At 31.6% G+C, this 19,833-nt stretch overlaps 1 protein-coding gene across 2 annotated transcripts; it reads left to right on the top strand.

The window, feature by feature from the left end:
* The first annotated feature begins 984 nt into the window (after positions 1-984).
* LOC111901751 (protein TPX2) lies at positions 985-4,944 on the top strand. Of its 2 annotated transcripts, none has more exons than XR_008226825.1 (12): positions 985-1,399; positions 1,908-2,066; positions 2,193-2,361; positions 2,454-2,562; positions 2,650-2,798; positions 2,889-3,038; positions 3,108-3,171; positions 3,281-3,361; positions 3,458-3,523; positions 3,619-3,663; positions 3,748-3,832; positions 4,649-4,944. XR_008226825.1 is itself a non-coding variant. In XM_023897630.3 (12 exons), exons 1-11 carry the CDS (start codon positions 1,216-1,218, stop codon positions 3,823-3,825), a joined length of 1,239 nt encoding a protein of 412 aa, XP_023753398.1. In that variant the 5' UTR covers positions 986-1,215; the 3' UTR covers positions 3,826-3,832; positions 4,649-4,944. The 2 variants fall into 2 exon arrangements, 1 of the variants encoding a protein (XP_023753398.1); XM_023897630.3 differs by having other exon boundaries at positions 986-1,399; positions 3,763-3,832.
* The last annotated feature ends 14,889 nt before the right edge of the window (positions 4,945-19,833 follow it).

Here is a 19,833-nt window from a genome sequence, read left to right on the forward strand (position 1 = left end):
AAAAAACAAACAATCTTCTTTTTGCAGACTGCAAACATTTGGTCCACTTCTTCTGCTGCAGAGGTCTACAGATGTGGTCCGCAGACTGCAACCATTTTGCCTCAGAAAAAACAAACAACACCTTAGAGTAGGGTACTCAACGTCGGTCTACCTCATTGTGGGAAGTTGAGGGTATTGTTATGATGTTGCACAATCCCTTGCCCACATTTGACAGAGGTAAATAAAACTTTATAAGTATTATTTGTAATATTGTTGTTTATAAAGGGTACATACCTATCGGTATAATATTGTATGCCATTTTTAAAGATGTATTACGAATTCATATCAATTTGTTATTTTGACTACGAATCCATACCCTTTGACTAGTGAAAATATACAACATCATACCTTTTGATTAGTCTAAATTTTATATACAGACAAGTGAAAATTTACGAAATCATAGCCAAAGACATCAGAAACCGTAGTCAAAATGTATAAAATTGTAGTCAAATGACATGCTTTTTCGCAGGTTAGGCTAAAGGAAATCACAATGACTCTTAGCCATCTGCGATTTTAAAAAATAAAAAAGTCAGACTTTTTATATCTACGTACTATTAGGCCGACTATAGGTCGAAAATGAACTAAATCGAAGACCACAATGCGATGAAACCACATATTTGTTTTGCGGTTTCATTGGTTATTTTTTGATAAACTCTTCTTTCTGGCTATTTTAAAAAACAGATTATTTTTATAAATTCCTATAGAAATAAATGTTCAAATAATTAATCCAATGCCATACATTAAAATTGACTTTTTTTTTCCTTCATATATTTGTTTAAACTTTATTATTATTAAGAATATACTCTTCAAAGTCAATAAATAAATAGTTGAATGATATATATAAAAATTGGCCCCACATTTTCAAAATACCAGTGGGAAAGGGGAGTTCTGGGCGCTTCATTAAACAACGGATACAATTACAAACACAGGCAGGCGCAGCGCATGTATGTCTCTATCGATTTTAAGCTTCACGAAAATTTCGCCGTTCACTTCGACGATTCTCAATCTCTCATATTCCCCCTTTCTTTCTAATTTCACATTTAGGGTTTCAAATTAATCGGAGTTTGATATCTCTCGAACCAGGGCTTTCCAATGGCATAATCTGCATTCTTCCTCCGCCGTCTCCCCTGATTTCCTCTGAACCAGTTCTTGGCTAATATAAAAGAGGAGGAGACAATGGACGAAGAAATGGAGATTATGCAGGAATTGCTTGCAGATGAAGATTCGTTTTCGAATGATATTGATTCCGAATACGAGTTTGATTCTTGTCAGTTTTTTGATTTTACGAGAGGCGAAACGGAATCCGAAGCGGAAGAAGCCGAGAGCTGGTTCCGATACGCTCATGAATATCCACCTTCTCGTAAGCGTTTCAATTTGTGATCGTGTTTAGTTTATTAGATTGGAGTTGACTATGTTTTATTTCAATCATCACGCTCCGAGAGCTATATATATGTTAATTTATGTTTGTTTATTGACTTTTCTGATTGTACTACTAATTGAACTGCTGATAATTTCATCCATAAATTATGAGCTCCGCTAGCTAGATTCAGTTTCTGGCATGAATTCGTTTTTAAATTGACGAGCTACCAGCCGGTATTGAGTTTTCAAATTTTGTGATTGTTATCTGCATTTAATACTTCGAATTGAAACTTTATACCTGATGGAATTCGAGAGCTCTCACATAATCAGATTAGCTACCTGTTCAAATTTGATTTCTTAATTGTAATATGGAGTAAGCTGTTTTTCTTAACATTAATCAGATTAGCTACCTGTTGCATAAAGATTGTACTCATTGTAGCATTGTATTCTGCCTTTGATTTTTATCTAACTGGCTCACTTTTTTCCGATTAAAATTTCTGGTGTTTTAGCCTTCATTCTGAAGTTAAAGATGATGAAGGCAGCAAAAGCCAAAGCCAATCAAATGAAATCTCATAAAACCAGCTTCAGAAAAAAAACTAGTACATCCAGTATTTCAGATGGTGGTGACATTGATCATGAAGCCCCCTCAAAAGAAGCAAAAATCAAAGGTATGGCCTATGCCCCACTTAATCCTTCATCAATCTCCTAACTGTATATCTCAACTGAAAAAGAACACAAGAGCCCCATCCATCAATACACATTAATAATCAAAGCTACATCTTTTCCTGATTCAGGTGTGAAGCATCATAATCATATGCCTCAAGACAATTCAAAATCCAAGTCAAAGTCCACAGTCAACTCATCTAAACCAAGTGGTTCATCATTCATGAAACCAACTGCTAGTCATTTAGCCAAACAAAATAAAGAGCGTGACACAAACACACATTCTGGAGGCCATGGAAGGTGTTCATATTTTCTCTGGTTCTATTCTCCTTCTTTTCATCACATAATTCTTTTTAAAAAATTTCATTATTTTCTTATTTATCACCTTACAGGGTGCAGAAGCCATTAGTTAGCCCTGGTGAAAAGTTAACATCTCCTCCTAGCATATCTTCAAACCAACCTACCAAAAGACAAAAGCTAGAAATTGGTTATTTGCGTAAGGTATAAAAACTAGCATTTACTTCAAATCATCCATCTTTAAAAACATCAAACAACAATTTCAATTTTCTTTTTTTTCTTATAAAATAGGTTGCCCAATTGAAACATCGCACTACATTTATTCACAAGATTGTGAAGAAGGTTGCAGAAATGGAGAGCAACTCAAATTCTAGATGTAATAAAACTACAATTCCTCAAAAACCTGAATTGGTAACAGAAGGAAAAGCTCAAAAGCTTAGGTACTATTTCTAACATTTGTGTCATTTATATTGTATAAAGTAACTATTTATAATTTTATATTTATACATCTTGTTTTTTTTTATATTTAGGTCCCATAATAAACCTGAAGCATTTCAACAACCAAAAGCAAACAATCTTAAATCACAATCATTCAACAGAAAAGTTAATGCTTGTGATAATTTAACACTCTGTAAACAAAAATCCGCTCCTCCAATGATTGAAGAGATACTGATTCAGAGGTTAGATAACTTTTATTATTTTGGAATTAAGGTTTAAATTTTTTTTAAATGTTTTGTTATTTTTTGCAGCAAAAACTTTGGAAATGATAAATCCAGATCACCAAATAATCTAAAAGCTTCCAATAGTGCCAAGGTGGAGACAACATTACAAAATAAATCAATAATAATGATAAATTAGAATTGTAATATATGAATATTAGAATATATGATGTTGTAAAGCTAATTAGCTTTTTTTCTCATAGGTACACCCAATTAAAGAAGGTGGATTTATGTTAAACTCAAAGCAAAATTCACATATGCCACCAATAGAGTTATTCAAAAAGGTAAAAACTTTCATATAACAAATTTATACAAATTTATAAAATGTTGTTTGATAGTTATTGATTTAGTCAGATACTAAAGTTATGTGATTATGGCAGCTTTCTTTGAAAAATGAATCGGATACTAAAGTTATATCCTTTGTAAGGCCACCTCGTTTGAGTAAGGTTAGTTTTTTTATAAATTTTATACTCTACGTATTTATGTATAGTATTGCTATTTGGTAATTGTTGTATTTAAAAGAAAAAAAAAATGTGTTTAGGGGTTAAAGGAGAATGTGCCTAGATCTTTTCAACAGGAGTTTAGGGTACGTATTATTTTATTGTTTTTAAGTTTTATATTATTATTCATAAAATGTGAATGGAACATTTTATAAGGATTTAATTTAAAGTTGAGATGTATATAGAGGTGTGCTGGGAAGCCAAATCAGTGTGGAAACGATAGGAGGATCACTGAACTTAAGACCTAATTAACAGGTACCCAAACTTATTTAGGTTTTTGTAAATGATCCTATATATTGGTTTTTTTTTTGGGATTAAACTTCAATTATATTTTATGTTAAAAACCTTATGTTTTTCCATTCTTTTTGACTTGGCCTTTTAGTAGGTTTACGGGTTTACTGGTAATCTTTTGGTTTTACATAAAAATGTAATGGTTTTTTAATAATAAAATAAAGTTGAAAATTGCAAAGGTTTTTTAGAAGAAAAAAATTAAAGTTGAGGTTTAATCCAGAAAAATAGAAAAATTTGAGAGTCAAATCGAAAAAAATAGAAAAATATGAAGGCCAAACCAAAAAAAATGAAAAAATGCAAAGGTTTTAGGGGGAAAAATAGTTGTGGTTTAATCCAAAAATATAGAAAATTGTGATGGCCAAACTGAAAAAATATGAAGGCCAAACGAAGAAAATGGAAAATTATAAAGTTTTTTTTAGTAAAAGAATAAAGTTGATGTTTAATTTAAAAAAAAAACGTGAGGGCCAATTCGGAGAAAAATGGAAAAATGTGAAGATTTTTTTAATGGTAAAAATATAAAGTTATGGTTTAATCCAGAAATATATAAAAATGTGAGGCCGATATAGAAAGAATGGAAAAATGAAAAGGCCAAATAAAAAAATGGAAAAATGTAAACGCCAAATCGGAAAAAAAAATGTAAGGGTTTTTTTTATAAAAAATAAATAAATAAAATTGACGTTTTATCCGAAAAACCGTTTTCTATATAATTAACCTTAATTTAAAGTTTTGGTTTTTGTTTTTTATTTTAATTAATTAATATTTTATGTGTTTGATATGAAGGTTGTTTGAAAATGGGTTGAAGATATACATGCAATTTATGTATTTTTGCTTCCACATTTTGAAAAAAAAAAAAAAAAAAAAAAAAAAACACAAATAGCGTTTGCTAATTGCTATTGATAGAGTGGAAGATTTAACATTGTCATGTACAAAAGAAAAGAAAAGCGGAATACATACACAGAGCAGCTCATCAAATCCCATGTGGCCAACCACGGTTCAATTGTTATTCAATGATATATACATACATACATTATATATATGTAATAAATGTTTTTTTAATTACATATAAATTTAACCAACCACTACTTAAAATCATTAAAACATAAAGTTTCATGTCATTGAAGGGAAAATAATTATTATGATCAAAATATGACTGAATCTCTCAATGTTTGGTTAAGTGCACATGCATCACCCTATAAATAACCACTTTCAAGTTTTGAATCGGCTTTTATTTTAAAGTGACATCATGTCAATACTCCATTTCAAATTTGTTTGCAAGACCATTTAATCAATTGTGGGTCCCATTATCTTATTTTATATATGTATTAGGTGTAAAACCCGTGAATTATAGGTTGATTAAAAAAAATATCAAAGGGTGAACAATAAGTATTTTTTAAAATAAAATTTCAAAATAAAGAATAAAGAAAACATATTAATTGCAATTTAATATCACATTTATTATATTTAATACTTTACATATATATAAATGTAAGTATTATGTGACTTTTAATTTTAAAATTTGAAGAAAAAATCAGAAATTTACATGTAGATATTATTTATTTTCAAAAATATCACAAAATGATAGGTGTAAAAATTCATAAGAGATTGACATGTGGCAAAATAAATCTCATTTATTATAGTTGATATTATTAATTTATAATTTTATGAATATATTTATAGGGGAATGAATTCTTTACAATTTAAGGATATTTTTTCAACATTTGATACCGTTAGACTACAAAAATTTTAATTAATGATATGTTAAATGAGACCATTTTAATAAAATGTTAGATATTACATGATGATGTTGGGATTAATGCAAAACGTAATATGGCACAACTGAAAAAAATATATATATTGATGGGAGGATTTTGTTAACATCACATGTAATCCTTATTGAGGGTGAATCCAGCAAAAAAAATGTAGCCTTGTGAACACTAGTACTCAAAGACTCAAAGTGGTGGGGCTATGTTTCTTCAATGATTATAATAGTATCGTAATCCTCAGTTTGTTGTTTCCTTTGTTTTCTGCGTACAGTTTTTGCTTACTAAATCACTATCATGAGTATCATGTCCTCTGCTTATTGTTGTCTCTTTTGTTTTATTAACACAACTTTTGCTAATCAAGTGTCTGATTTTCTATTAACAATTGATAAAGTATATTTAAATTGATCTAAATGATAATTTTTCTATAAATATTATATTGTTTCTTTTGGAATATTATCATTCTATTTAAAATTGATAAATAGCAATTTACCATTTGTTTAATAATCATTATAAATTAAACCGTAGATCATCATATTTAAGATTCTTTTGTTAAATAACATGATTAGTAACTTAAATTAAACAAAGAGTAAACTGATAATAAAATTAAAAATTAAATCCTAACACGTGTTATAGGATATTAGCAAAATAAATATGAAACCCCTTTCTATGACGTTTTTGTTAACATTAAGTAAAAAATTAAGGCTATATAATTTACTTAATGGCTATATATATAATTGAATTCGTTAATCTTTTTGTACATTAAGTACATTTAAGAAAAGAAGAAACAATACCTAAATCACTATCATGCCCCAATTAAAATCTGATGTGTAGATAAAAGTTATTCACTAAGATCACAAAATAAATAGTGTATTTCAAGATAGAGATTTTAGTCTCTTCTAAAAATAAAACCACATAAACCCTGTGGATTAACGATAACACTCATTTCCAAAAAAAAAATGTTATGTTCTTGTGAGAAAACTTATTGCGTACTCATGAGGACAATTTTTATGTATTCTTAGTCGATGATGTCGAAAAACCAATACAATACAAAACATATATCATCGAAGAAGTTGTACTTTCTTAAAATATGTTTTGAAGAAGTTAATGCACACGAAGATAGTAATTTACTATATATTGTGTACTATTTCCAAGTAAGTTGTTAAATAATTTTTTATTTTAAACAATCTACATTTCACTCGTTTTGTTGAATAGATATTAATCTTGTTTGTTTTGTATTGTTTTTAATTTAGTTACAGAGCAGCTTAAAAAGATTTCAACATGTAGTCATTTCATATTCATTTTTAGTGAATAACTATCTACAAATTATTTTTTATGAACTAAAAGACAAACAACTAACAAGAGTCATAGCGCGAACTTGCCTCTACTTAAGGCACACATTGTCGATTCTAGAGGATCTTCATTCTTCAGTGATCATGAATTTTCTTCTTCAACTGAAGGCCTACATCGATCCATTAAAATTATGAAAATATATGTATAATTTGTTCTCTACCAAGTGGTGGAGAGACGTGTATTTATTGCCTCTTCAATGTTGACATTCATGTTAGTTTGCATTTTTTATTTATTTTTATTTTGTATGTTATGTTGGATTGTCGATGTAACAATTTGTTTTGTAACATAACGTAAAATTTGTCTCGATTACTGGATGTTATATATGGTGTCAGGTATCCTTTAGAGACCTTACGACTGTACATGATGTTATAGGTTATGCGTCAAACTGGGGCAATTGCCCGAAAAAAAAAAAGCGAAGATTATTGGGGATTTGTTATGGATACTTATGGAGTATTTGGAAGACGATAAATGATAGATTATTCAACAACAAGAGGATGCAACCAACAAAAGTGGCAGATATCATCATATCTACAATGTATATGTGGGTCAAATACAGGGGGAAAACAGAGGCGATTAGTTGGGCGGATTGGTGTACTAACCCTTTTATAGGGTTGTAGCTATCTTCTTTCCGTTTGTGTCTTTTACTTGTTGTATCTCCTAGCTCCTTGCTGGGTTGTTTAACATGTTTTTCTTTAATATATATGCCTCTTATTTGTCGGTTCAAAAAAAAAAGATTACTGGATTTTTGGATTGTAGATTATCTGTTTGTTTGATTTGTTGGAATTTTGATATTTTTACTATAAAAATGAACAACAATTAGATGATAAACTTTCCAATAATAAACTATCGTGGTAAAGCCATTATAGGTATTTTCACAAATAAAACAAGCATTTCACAAATAAAAATAAGTATTACCATACACTATAAAAACCACTAAGGCCGTGACAAAAACAATTCTAAAATTTCATTATGCTTCTTCAATTCTAATTGTATTTCATTCATTCATTTACCTTTGGCATATTTCTTCTGTCAAGAGATAAATATTTGTAGCTTTGTAAAGTTAGTTCCTCATTTATAAAAATAAAATATTTATGGTCTTTTCTCTTATTCCATCAAACGTAGCTAAAATGAACAAAAGTATCAATCCATTGCACTTCCTACCAATATATTTGTTACATAAACCATGTAATTAGGACACCTCAAAACCTTTCTACCAGGTTTAAAGGAGTCAATGACGTGAACAATAGAGCTTCGACACCACAGTGACAACTTTGGATTTCATCTAGTATCAACTGCATCATCCTTCAGTAACTTGATAAAAATGGTGAATAAGTCTTTAACAAGACAAAGTAATGAATGAACAAGCATCAAATAGCTCCATCAGGATTATAAAGTAAATGTTTGCCTCACACGCATCTTGTAAGTACCTCCTCACAATAGTCGAAACATTCACGATAATTTAAATGATAAAATGTTTATGCCAATCGTTTTTGTTATTCACAAGGTACATTTATGAGCCCGACGTTCCACATGAATATGTTAATCCAAATTGTGTATCATTCTCGAAGATATATAGTTAATTAAAATGTGTGTTACTAATGCAAGAGGTTGCATACCATCACATTGTTAATGCAAACCGCGAATTGTAATATTCAGGGGCGGATCTATAATGGTGCACGGGGTTGCACAGGCAACTACTAGATTTTTTCGTATTAATGTAAAAAAAAGTTTTTTTTTATTATTATGCACCTATAAAGAAACGAGTTTATTATTATTGCAATTCATACATATTATCAAAAGTTAGGATGGTTAAGTTGGTCAAAGGCGCGGATTAAATTTCTTCTTTGGGAAATGGCTCAGTTCGATTCCTTCCCAAAACAAGTTTTTTATTTATTTATTTATTTATTCTTACATTCACTTTTCCTTGCCCACGACAATTTTTTTTATTTATTTTTACATTTACTTCTACTTTTATGTACAATTTGTTATTTGCCCCCAAAAATATCTAGCCAACAAAAAGGGCTTGGTGAATATAGCTTGTTAAAATTTAAGCCGTTTTCAGTAAAACTCAATTAAATTACTTTCCTTATCGTTTAAAATTCATATCTTAATCGTTTGCTTTTTCATTAACTTGACAACAATTTAGTAAAAATCATTTTTTTTCATTAGCAAACATATGCTCCCACGAACTTTTACAAGTGCATTTATTAGTTGGCATTTGTATAATATATATTGCTCTAAACAATTGAACTTATAAAAATGCATTACATATGTTTCAAACTAAACAAATGCTTATCTTCATAATTATTAAAATTTAGGTTAACTCAATTCATGTCTCATTCTACATTTTGAATTGATTTGTTTGTTTTGTCAAGCAAAATGTATCGAACTTTTACAAATGCATTTATTAATTGGTATTTGTATAATATATATTGCTCTAAACAATTGAACTTATAAAAATGCATTAATTCGGAATGAAATTTTGGTAATAAGTCTTCAAAACTTTGTACGACCACAACCAAAACGGAAACAAGCTCAACAAGACCTAGAACCTGCCCATGAAAAGAACACTTTGCCCTTCACGAAGTTTGTCTAGAGAAATTTGTTATGTTTAATGCACTCGTAACTTTTTTTTGTTATATTTGATCAGAATTTTTTTTTGTGCACCTACTACTACTTATTCTTGCGTCCGCCCATGGTAATATCCAAAATTTGGATGTTTAGAAATTGAGAAAGAAATGGAAATAAGTTGGAAAATGACTAATGGTAATAAATGACAAAATTGTCAAAGAGGTAAATTGGTTATCTTACATAACCAATAAGGGATATAATAGTAAATATGTCACCATTTTACAAGTTATATGATTTTTCAAGGGAAAAAGTGGAAAATAATACAAAATTTGTAGTTCCATGTAAAAGTGATAAAATTCCAACTCTGAGACCATAAAAGTGAAACTTAGAGGAAAGGTAAGGAGAGAGGGTACAAAGGAAACTTGTAATGGATTTGCAAACGAAGCAATATAAAAATAATCAACTTAAAAGGTGTTCATACGAAGAATCTACAAGGTTGCAAAGTTGGATAAAAAGTTAATGAAAGTTGATTTGGAAATTTGGCAGTTACAAGGTACCAACTTTGGAGTTTAATAAGTCGATATCTATAGTTAATTATAAATAACATTATCATGGAACGTTGTATTCCATAAAACAAAGAATACATAGGAAAAAGAGTCAGAAAATATGGATGTATAACGAATGAGATATGGTTGTTTGAAAATTGTAGATTAACCATTTGAAATGTTATAATATTCTGACTTTCCATGTTCACATGTAACGACCCAAAATTCAAGACCAAAAATTTCTTTTAATAAAACATTACTTTAAACAAAGTCATCATTCCAAAACATAATTTGAGTATAAGTTTTCAAAACACATGTTCATTATCAGAGTAAACATTCCCAGACTGACTAATCTATGGTGTGGGCCATGCGATCACCCCGAGCTCCTCCCTCCGCTACTGGAAGTACCTGAAAACAAAACTGAAAACCGTAAGCACGAAGCTTAGTGAGTTCCCCACCTTACCACATACCAAGCATAACCACATACTGCACATACTGGGCCACGCCCGCTATCCGGGGCCTCGCCCCCTACTTCGGGCCTCGCCCGCTACAACGGCCCCGCCGCTCCAGGCCCCGCCTGGCTTCAAGCCCCGCTCGGATACATATTTGTTTCACTTAGGCCTCGCCTGTCACAGGGCCCCGCCCACTAACATATAATAGCACATACATATATCACGTAACATCACATAAGCTAAACATATACTAACAGCTCTTGCTCTAAGGCCTCGCCTATCTCCGGGCCCTGCCCAGGTCCTGCTACTGATGAGTTATGGAACCTCGTCCATACTCCGGCTGATAGTGAGATACGGCCCCGCCCATCCTCACTCCTTTCCTATCTTGGGCCTCGCCTCTGGACTGCTGCTACTGAGATGTGGAACACCATCCACACTCTGCTATTGGTGAGATACGGGACCTCGCCCCCACTCACCCCCTACCAGGCACATACAAGCATCACACATACAACAAGTATAACTATCACATAAACCATTTCTTGGGCACCCGCCCTCTATCATTGGACCTCGTCCGAATATCATACTAGCATACTGTGCCTAGGGCTAACCCCCGGGTCTTCTACTCATAACTACATGGGCCGACATTGTGGCCGTAGACCCATTCATACAAAGGGAAACTCACCTGCACTGGCTGAACTTGCTGATGATCCCACTAGCTGCTGCCCGACCACTCACTGAACCCTGCTCTACTTGCTCCCCGAGCTCCAAGATGAACACAAACTGAAGTAGATCTCGAGCACACACCTCTCCTTTGAAGCAACCTTCTTGATCTACAAGCTCTTTTCCAAAGTTTCCTTCCTCCCAAGTTATTTCTCTCAAATGATGGAAGCTCACACGAAAAAATAAGGTTTACAGGTTCTCTGGGATGATATGGGGGCTGAGGGAGGGACATAACACCCTCTAAATAGGATACAACTCCCGGAATTAGGGTTTTCCTCGCACAGACCAGACTCGCCGAGTCACCTTGGCCGACTCGCCGAGTCGGTCACTTACTCCTCGACCCGGATCCCGCTCTGACTCGCCGAGTTCCTCCTTGGACTCGCCGAGTCGCCCCTAAAAATTAGGGTTTTCTTTCCTTTCTTGGCCTTCAAAACTTTGGGTGTTACATCACAGTTGAATAATTCCAATTTTGGACATATTCAAACGAAACAAGTAACATAGGACTAATAGTACTCCTAACAGACTTTCCAAAATTTTCCCAAATCGGAGTTTGTATGGCCAAGTTACAAGGCTGGAAAGATAGAGAAAAATCATTAATTATGTTGGAAAATTACCCAAAATCAAGGAGAGTAAGGGCATTTTCGGAATCTTACTAAATTAGGATGATAAGAGGAATAAAATGCACATACAATCCCGACACTCTCTTCTAATCGTATTTGGAAACCAAGAACTCTCCCATGATTATTTCTCTATCTTTATCCATCTAGGGTTTGACTCAAACAAGTTTTAAAGCCTCCATACAGGAAGAGAAGCAATCAAAGGCTAATAAGTTATAAATCCTTCTCTTTTAGCTCTATTTTTGAGTTCAAATCTAATGTTAATTTTGGATTCAATTGATGATTAGCGTTTGGTTTTCTAACATCCCTTGAGTAGTTTCTATGGTTCTAATATCAATCCAATCGCCCTATTGACGGGTTTGATGATTTGGGTAAGAATCTCCATGAACCCTAGAAATCTAATTTAGGGATTTTGTATCAATAAGTTAGTATGGAATGAATTCAATGACCTATATGTTATTTGAGGACAATGAATCCAATTGGAATGCTCAAACACATCCATGATGGTAGAATGTTGCATAAACATGGATTTTAGATGGTTTTGGGGAAATTGTGATGACAACAATGGAATCCTTTATATATGAGCATTTGATGACTATATGATACTCATAAACATGAGTTAATATAAATAATATGATTTGAACGCAAAAACATAAAGACTTTAATGATCTTTAGTTGAATTTATGGAGTTTTTATCTATAAGGGCATTTTGGGATTTCGCTATGGAATTGGACAATTCTTTTATTATTAAGAGCTTGGGATGGGATTGGATTGGGTTATAACATGTTTTATACACTTGACAACACCCAATGATGTATTAAATGATTTGGTAATAAGTCATATTGGTTAAAGAGTGTTATTGGGATCTTAACCCTTTCAATTGAGTGTTCACAAGCATTTAGAATGTAATAATGAAATTAAGGATTCCATAGTTAAATTAAGCACTTATAATGGGATTGGTTGTGTTTTTATGTACTTAATAACATTCATATGGGTGTCAATGAGTTAGGAACAAATTATGTGAGTTTTAGAATTTGTAATTGGATTAAGTATAGTGTTTTAAGATGATAAAACACCTCCTAATCATGTGTGAGAACCTATACAATAGTACAAAGTGAATTGGAAAATGGTCTTTAAGAACTGTTGTTATGGAAAACTCCAGGTGTGTTCTTAGCACTATCACCTAAAGGTCTTAGTCTAATAAGTGTTCGGGAATCAACTCTGCAAAAGATAAACAAGTGCTAGGTCAGATAGCCAGACCGAGGGTTGGACCTTGGCATAACTCTCTAATGCCTAAGTTAGATTGAGATTCTTAGTGTTGCCTTAATTCTATATATAGTTCTCTTTACCTTACCCTGTCCCCTTCTGGATATCGTGTCTCTGGGGTATTTATGGGCCACTCATTGTTAGAAAGGTTTATAGTCCTGCCCGATCCTTCATCTATTATCCGGTCCACGGGCAAGCACCTGTCTTATCCTTTCCTTGTTATTTTATTGTTTTGTACCATCTCTTTTTCATATTTCCTGGGATATGGTTTCGATACTTGTGTACGATGTATTGGACTTTAGATTCGTTCGTGATAAGTCGTGGTTTATGTATCGCCGATCTGGTAAGTATCAAGCCAGTAATGGATTTCCTTGGACTACCGGCCTGGTACACCATTAAGAACTATGCAAAGTAGAGTATTATTTTGAGAAAAATCAAGATTTGGGTGTGTGCAGACCTAAAAACACGACCGCGTTTTCTCAAGGAAAAAAGAAACACGACCGTGTTTCCTTTTGTGAAGTATTCACCGATTTCCTTCTAACTTTTGCATACGGACTTGGATTTACGCACGGTTTTCACCTAAATTCATATTTTTACATAAGGAATAGTTTGAAGCAATAAAATTTAGTAATGGAACCTATGGGGGTATTTTGGTCATTTTAATAAATTATATACATATATTGTATAGGTAGTGTTAAAGAGTGTTGTTCTATGGAAAGGAACTAGAAGAGGATTAGCTAACCTTCTTGTGATTAAGGTGAGTATGTGTTGGCATTTTCCCACTTTGGGGTACATGGTAAAATGATTTTATGATAATGAAATACCAATGCTTTGATATATTAAACGTTTTAAAATGAGAGTGTTAAATACTTTTGAAAGGAATATTTTGAAAGAACGTCTTGAAAGCAAGAATGTTTTGAAAGCAAAGAACGTTTTGAAAGAATGAATGTGTTTGAAATGTTTGAAGTATAGATGTTTTACTTTTGAAATGATTATTTTGATACTATCGTACAAAATGTGTAAAGCATGGAAAGTAATGATAAGAAATGGAAACTAATGACAAGAATATATTGCTCAAGCCATGATGTCCTCGTAATGAGATCTAAAGCAATATACTAGGGTGGTACCTTCCCTTTAACGAAGTAGATGTCCTAATGGAAATGATGCCTTGGGGGACTGATTTTGTACTTTCCACCTTGTTCTAGGCTTGAGAGTGGTTCCTTTATTGGACGAAGACCCTAAGTATAAAAATGACAACAGTTTAAACCGAAATTAACCCTTAATGATAAAAGGAAATGGAATATGGATAAATGTCTTATGAAATGATATGATATTATGTGTTATGATATGTATGAAATGATTTTCATTAAAATGCTTGAAATTTTTTTAAGAAAAATGTGATAAAGGTTTTGGGTCACAAACTTGCATATCTCACAAGACATTTTGTCTTGCATATCTCTTTTTAATTTCATGTATTTCAGGTTGCACTTAAGGATAAAAGATGATATATGGAAGTTAGAAGTTAATAGATAGAGAATGGAGGGGAACTTGTTAAGTTCATTATTAATTGTATTAATCTAATTCTTATTCGCTTGTTATAGTTGTATTGATGCTTAACAGTAACAACCAATATTTTAATTGTAAATGTTTTTGTGGGACCGAGTTTTTATTAAATGCAGGTTAATTCCCGAAAAGATTTTATAACATAGCATTTGAAATTTTGAAAAAACTGGGGTGTTACACAAATTGTTGTGAATAGTTCTAAATGTGTAGTTTCTTTTTATACATATCATCGAATATAGATTTTGGAAAAACCAAAGTTAAGTTCGAATTATTTTCTTATCAAGAAAACATTATACGTAAACTAAAAGTTTGTAAGTAACTATCAATGGAGGAATAGGTCAGCACACTACTTTTCGTCCACATTCTCGTATTTCCATTTCTAGTGGTTCTTCTTTATCGGATATATTTACTCCGTTGTTCCCAAATTATGAGTCCAACGAAGATTCATCGACCCTACGATACACTTGTATTCATCATGATCCTCAAATATATGTGAAATATAGTTGGAAAAACTTGATTTTAATAGATGTTGATATACCTATGTTGGACTCGACAACATTGTTCTCAAAATATCATTTACGGCTCACCAACAACTGTCATACCAAACAACACTATATCCAATGTCAGAGTCATTATAAACCCCACTACATTAGTATTTGTCTCAAATGGGCCAAATAACTCTTGCAAATGCAAAAAAAACAATGTTCGAAATTTTTCAAAAGTTACAAATGCAATATTTTTCTTTTTGTAATAAGTATATTAAGTTAACCAACATTAATGTTTTTTTTTATGTTTTTTATGTTAATCTATTCATTTTTACATTAGAAAAAAGGGATATTAACTAAACTAAACCACATAAATGAGAATATTTACAAAAAAACTTCTTTGTCTTAGAATTTGAAAATAACCAACATATGTGGAATGTCACATTCTGGACTAGTAAAGGTCATTTCGGTGTTGGTGATAATTGGTGTGATGTGGTGTAAAGATATTCTAGAATTTGACATCATACATTTTAGACTGATATTGTGTTTTCTATAATACCGTTTGAAATATAATGACATTCCAGAGTGTTGTTTCAAAGTCACAAGAGTAAGGTATTTCTAGCACCGTTGCTCCCATTTGAATAGAGTAAATGCAAATTATTTAGACTAGCTTTCTATTATTAAAATGAGTTCCTAATTTTTTAGAGTACTTGTTTGTAGTTGAGGGAAATAGAAGTGAATAAACGGGTCTATGTAATATATTAGTCCATACTATATATATGATGTCGTGTAGATTTAACTAATGATATAAACTTTTCTATGTTGATTTAGTTGGTTGTTTCGAAGTTCAAGTTACATACTAATCATATTCTTTTTTCTTTTCAATGGATCGGATCAAACAAAGTTATGAAAATTATTGATGATAGTGATGTAGATATTTTTTTAGTTTTGTAACTACTATACATCCTAATAAAATGCAATTCTTTATTGTTAATCATGTTCAGGAAAGTGGCATTAATAAATTTAAAGGGGAAAATTGTTCCAGAAGAAATGAGTCATTTGGTGCCGGAAGTAACAAATTATGTAATTTATTATTTGTGAAGTGTTGTAAAAATCTCGATTAGGTCTCGATTAATCTCCGATTAATCCCTAGGCGCTACTCGACCGATTAGAGAGCACCTAGCGATTAATCCATGCATACAAAATGACTGAAACAGTAGAACCCGAGGAAATTTTAACACTTTGAAGAAGTTATATCTCAATAGAAACTATTTGAGGTATGATTAGTGTTGTATTTATGATATTAACCTATTTTGTTATGATATTAGTGGTATTTATGAACTTTTATACGATATTAGTCATATTTAATTTTTTAAAATCTAACAACTTAGCAATTAATGGTCTCCGATTAATATCCGTCTAGCCGATTAATCCCTTGACCCTAGTCCACCGACTAGCTAACGTCGAACGACTTTTACAACCTTGCATGTGACATTGAATCATGTTTCTTGTTACGATGGGCCTGTAAACGGGAGTCATCTTAAATATAAAGATAAGGTTGTTGTTGATGACAATATAACATTTAAGGGTGATAAATCAATAATCGATCATAAAAAAATCATAATGGTGGATGATGATGTAATTTTACTTCCACATGGAAAAATTATAATGTTTCACCGAATATGAGGATGACAAGACTCAATCAGATGATAATGAATTGAACCTCAACGACCCCATAAGGAAAGTTACTCTTATTAATTTTCTAATTTTTAAGAACTAAAAACCACTCATTGGGGAATGCATGATCCCTTACTGTTGGCCGAATTACAAAATAAAAAAGATAAAATTTATGTAGCCCACAATCCCTCTTCACATGTCTAGTTGTTACAAATATTCAAAAGCAAAGAAAATATTAAGCTATCATTGGGAATGAGATTTGTTAACGAGGGATTTCAAACCAAAGTCACATATTTTCAACATCTTCAACATGCATGTTTGAAGCAATTTGCTATATTAAAAAATGTATGATGGATAAGAGCTACAAAAGATAAGATTATAAATATTTTTTAAGTCCATAAATTATCTGAAAACCATGTTTGTTCAAACACAAGAATGCATCCCCATCCTCACCAAGAAACCAAGAAAGTGTTTGGTCACTTGTTAAGGTACACTATAGGTTATAGTAAAGATATATGTTACGAGGGAAGCAATTATGACAAACTCTAATTAACCGCTTTAATGTTCATATATCATAATGGCAAACATAGAGGAAAATTTTGTATGCTCTAAATCTTTTGAGATGCCCCCAAAGAAAGGTATGTAGGACTTCTATATTATTACAATTTAGAAAAGACGAATCCAAAGACTATTACACATATAAATACAAATGACAACAATCAATTTGAATATTTTTTTGTCACTACTAGTTGTGTGAGAAGAATTCTTTTGCACACTTTTTTCTACATGGTATAAAGTTATTTGAGTTATTACTAATCTACTATTTGTATATTCGAGCGTTTAAAACATGTTTGTGTCCTACTATTTTCATTGACGGTGACCACATTAAAGGGAAATACTTGAAACTATGTTTCTAGCAGTAGTCATGGACGTTAATAACCAAATCTTTCCACTCATATTAGGAGATGAAAAAAATAGAAAGTGGGAAATCATAGATATGGTTTTTATCAAGGATGTAAGAATGTATTGTTGATATATACCCTTTTATCATCATATATGATAGGGCTAATTCCAATGAAATGGTGATCCAAAGTGTTTTCCCAAATGCATGTCATGCACTTTGTTGTTGATATTTGTTGATTAATATACGAACAAAATTGGCAAACAAGAGAGAATTGGTTTGCTTTATGCCGAAACATGCAAAGCTTAAAAAGAGTCTGGTTTTTATGATAGTTTCGCTAGGCTATGACGTTCACTCGATGTGATTGTTGTAATCACATACTATTCTGCCCCATGATACTTATGTCACAAAAAGATCGCACTTCATAAATAATAAATTTAACTGTAAACTAAAAATTATTATAAAATTGGTAAATTACTTTATACATGTTGAATTGGTCAAAATCTGATATTTGTGCAATGTATTTGTTGTACACCTAGTATCTACCATAAAACTCTCTGGTCTTAAATATACAACAATAACACTTGGACTATATTTTTGTCGTATGACTTACTGAGTTATTGAAGACTAGTTGTAAGTCGGCAACTTTTAGTGTGTCTGATGGGGAGACAAATAAAAACACCTTGCCTTTGAATTATGTGGATGAAAAACGAGCTTTGAAATACTCCGCGAACCACAAACCTATTAGAGGCAAAGTGTCATCTTGTCAAAAAAGAGTCGATAGTCAACCAACTTGTCTACCTCGAACCTTGGATGGGTCACTACCTCCTTGCAAAACAAGTAACGACATAGTAACGGGTAACCCTCCACACCCCTTAGGACATCGAGCCACCTGCCAAAACAAGACGCTTTGAGGGGTAGGCTGCATCCTAGTCGTAATTTGCCCACCCAATCAGGGGCGGAACACGAACATTAGATTTAGGGGGGCCAGATCAAACTTTGAAACAAAATAATATAAATAAGTTTAATTTGATTCACAATTAAGACATATCAAAAATCTAAATAAAACCATTAACATGAAATATTCTTAGATCGTTCGTAAAAATAGGTCTTGTTGATTTTTTTTATTTTTTATTTTTATTTTTTAATCGTGAATGACTTTATGGTGTTATATTGATATCTTACAGAATTTTGTTTTTCAAAAAATAATTTTTTGCTCCTTTGTGAATTAGCTTATTTTGACAAAAAGAATTAATTATTTTTTTATACATGCATAATCTATTGAGAATTTACATGTACATTAAAGTTAAATTTGTATGTATTATAAAGTTAATTAAAATTTAGTATGTTGATATATATAGTTTTGGGTCAAAGATTTTAACAAAAAAATTTGTCACTAAAATTAATATTACGAAATAATTTAAAATGTCTTATGGCAACATATTCAAGAATATTATAACATTATTAAGTTTTACTTTTTACAGTATACTTTGTTTTAAGTCACACATATTTTAACATTTTTTTATTATAAATAATATATCCTAATTATTTGACGTAGATAATAACAGTTTATCATCATTAAAAAAAATAAGTATATACCGACGTTAAGAATAAATAAATAATATAGATACACATTTATAATATATATTGGGATAGAATATATTATTATTATATATAGAGGAGAAACTTTTCGTTTTTACATGCTTAATTTGATTTCTATATACCTATAGTAAAAGTAGGAAAAAACTGGGGGCCATGCCCCTATAGCCCTCAGCCACTGCACCCAATTTTTGTTTACATGTTGTATGTTGTAGTGAGAATTGTGTCGTATATATCGTCATGCTGCAAAAAACAATGAGAACTTTGTTCCGGACAAGATTTCCGTGTATGTTGGATATATTTTTCGTCTTCCAAACATGAAGTTGCTGTTTCTGAGACAGTTTTCTGGCTCTATACAAGTTCTAATTGTTCTTAATACAAATATTACTAGCATAAAAGACCTAAATAGAAACAAAAACTACTTCAAACAAAACATTTCGTACAAAAATACACTAA

Source organism: Lactuca sativa, chromosome 9 (assembly GCF_002870075.4).
Source record: "Lactuca sativa cultivar Salinas chromosome 9, Lsat_Salinas_v11, whole genome shotgun sequence".
NCBI classification, from domain to species: domain Eukaryota; kingdom Viridiplantae; phylum Streptophyta; class Magnoliopsida; order Asterales; family Asteraceae; genus Lactuca; species Lactuca sativa.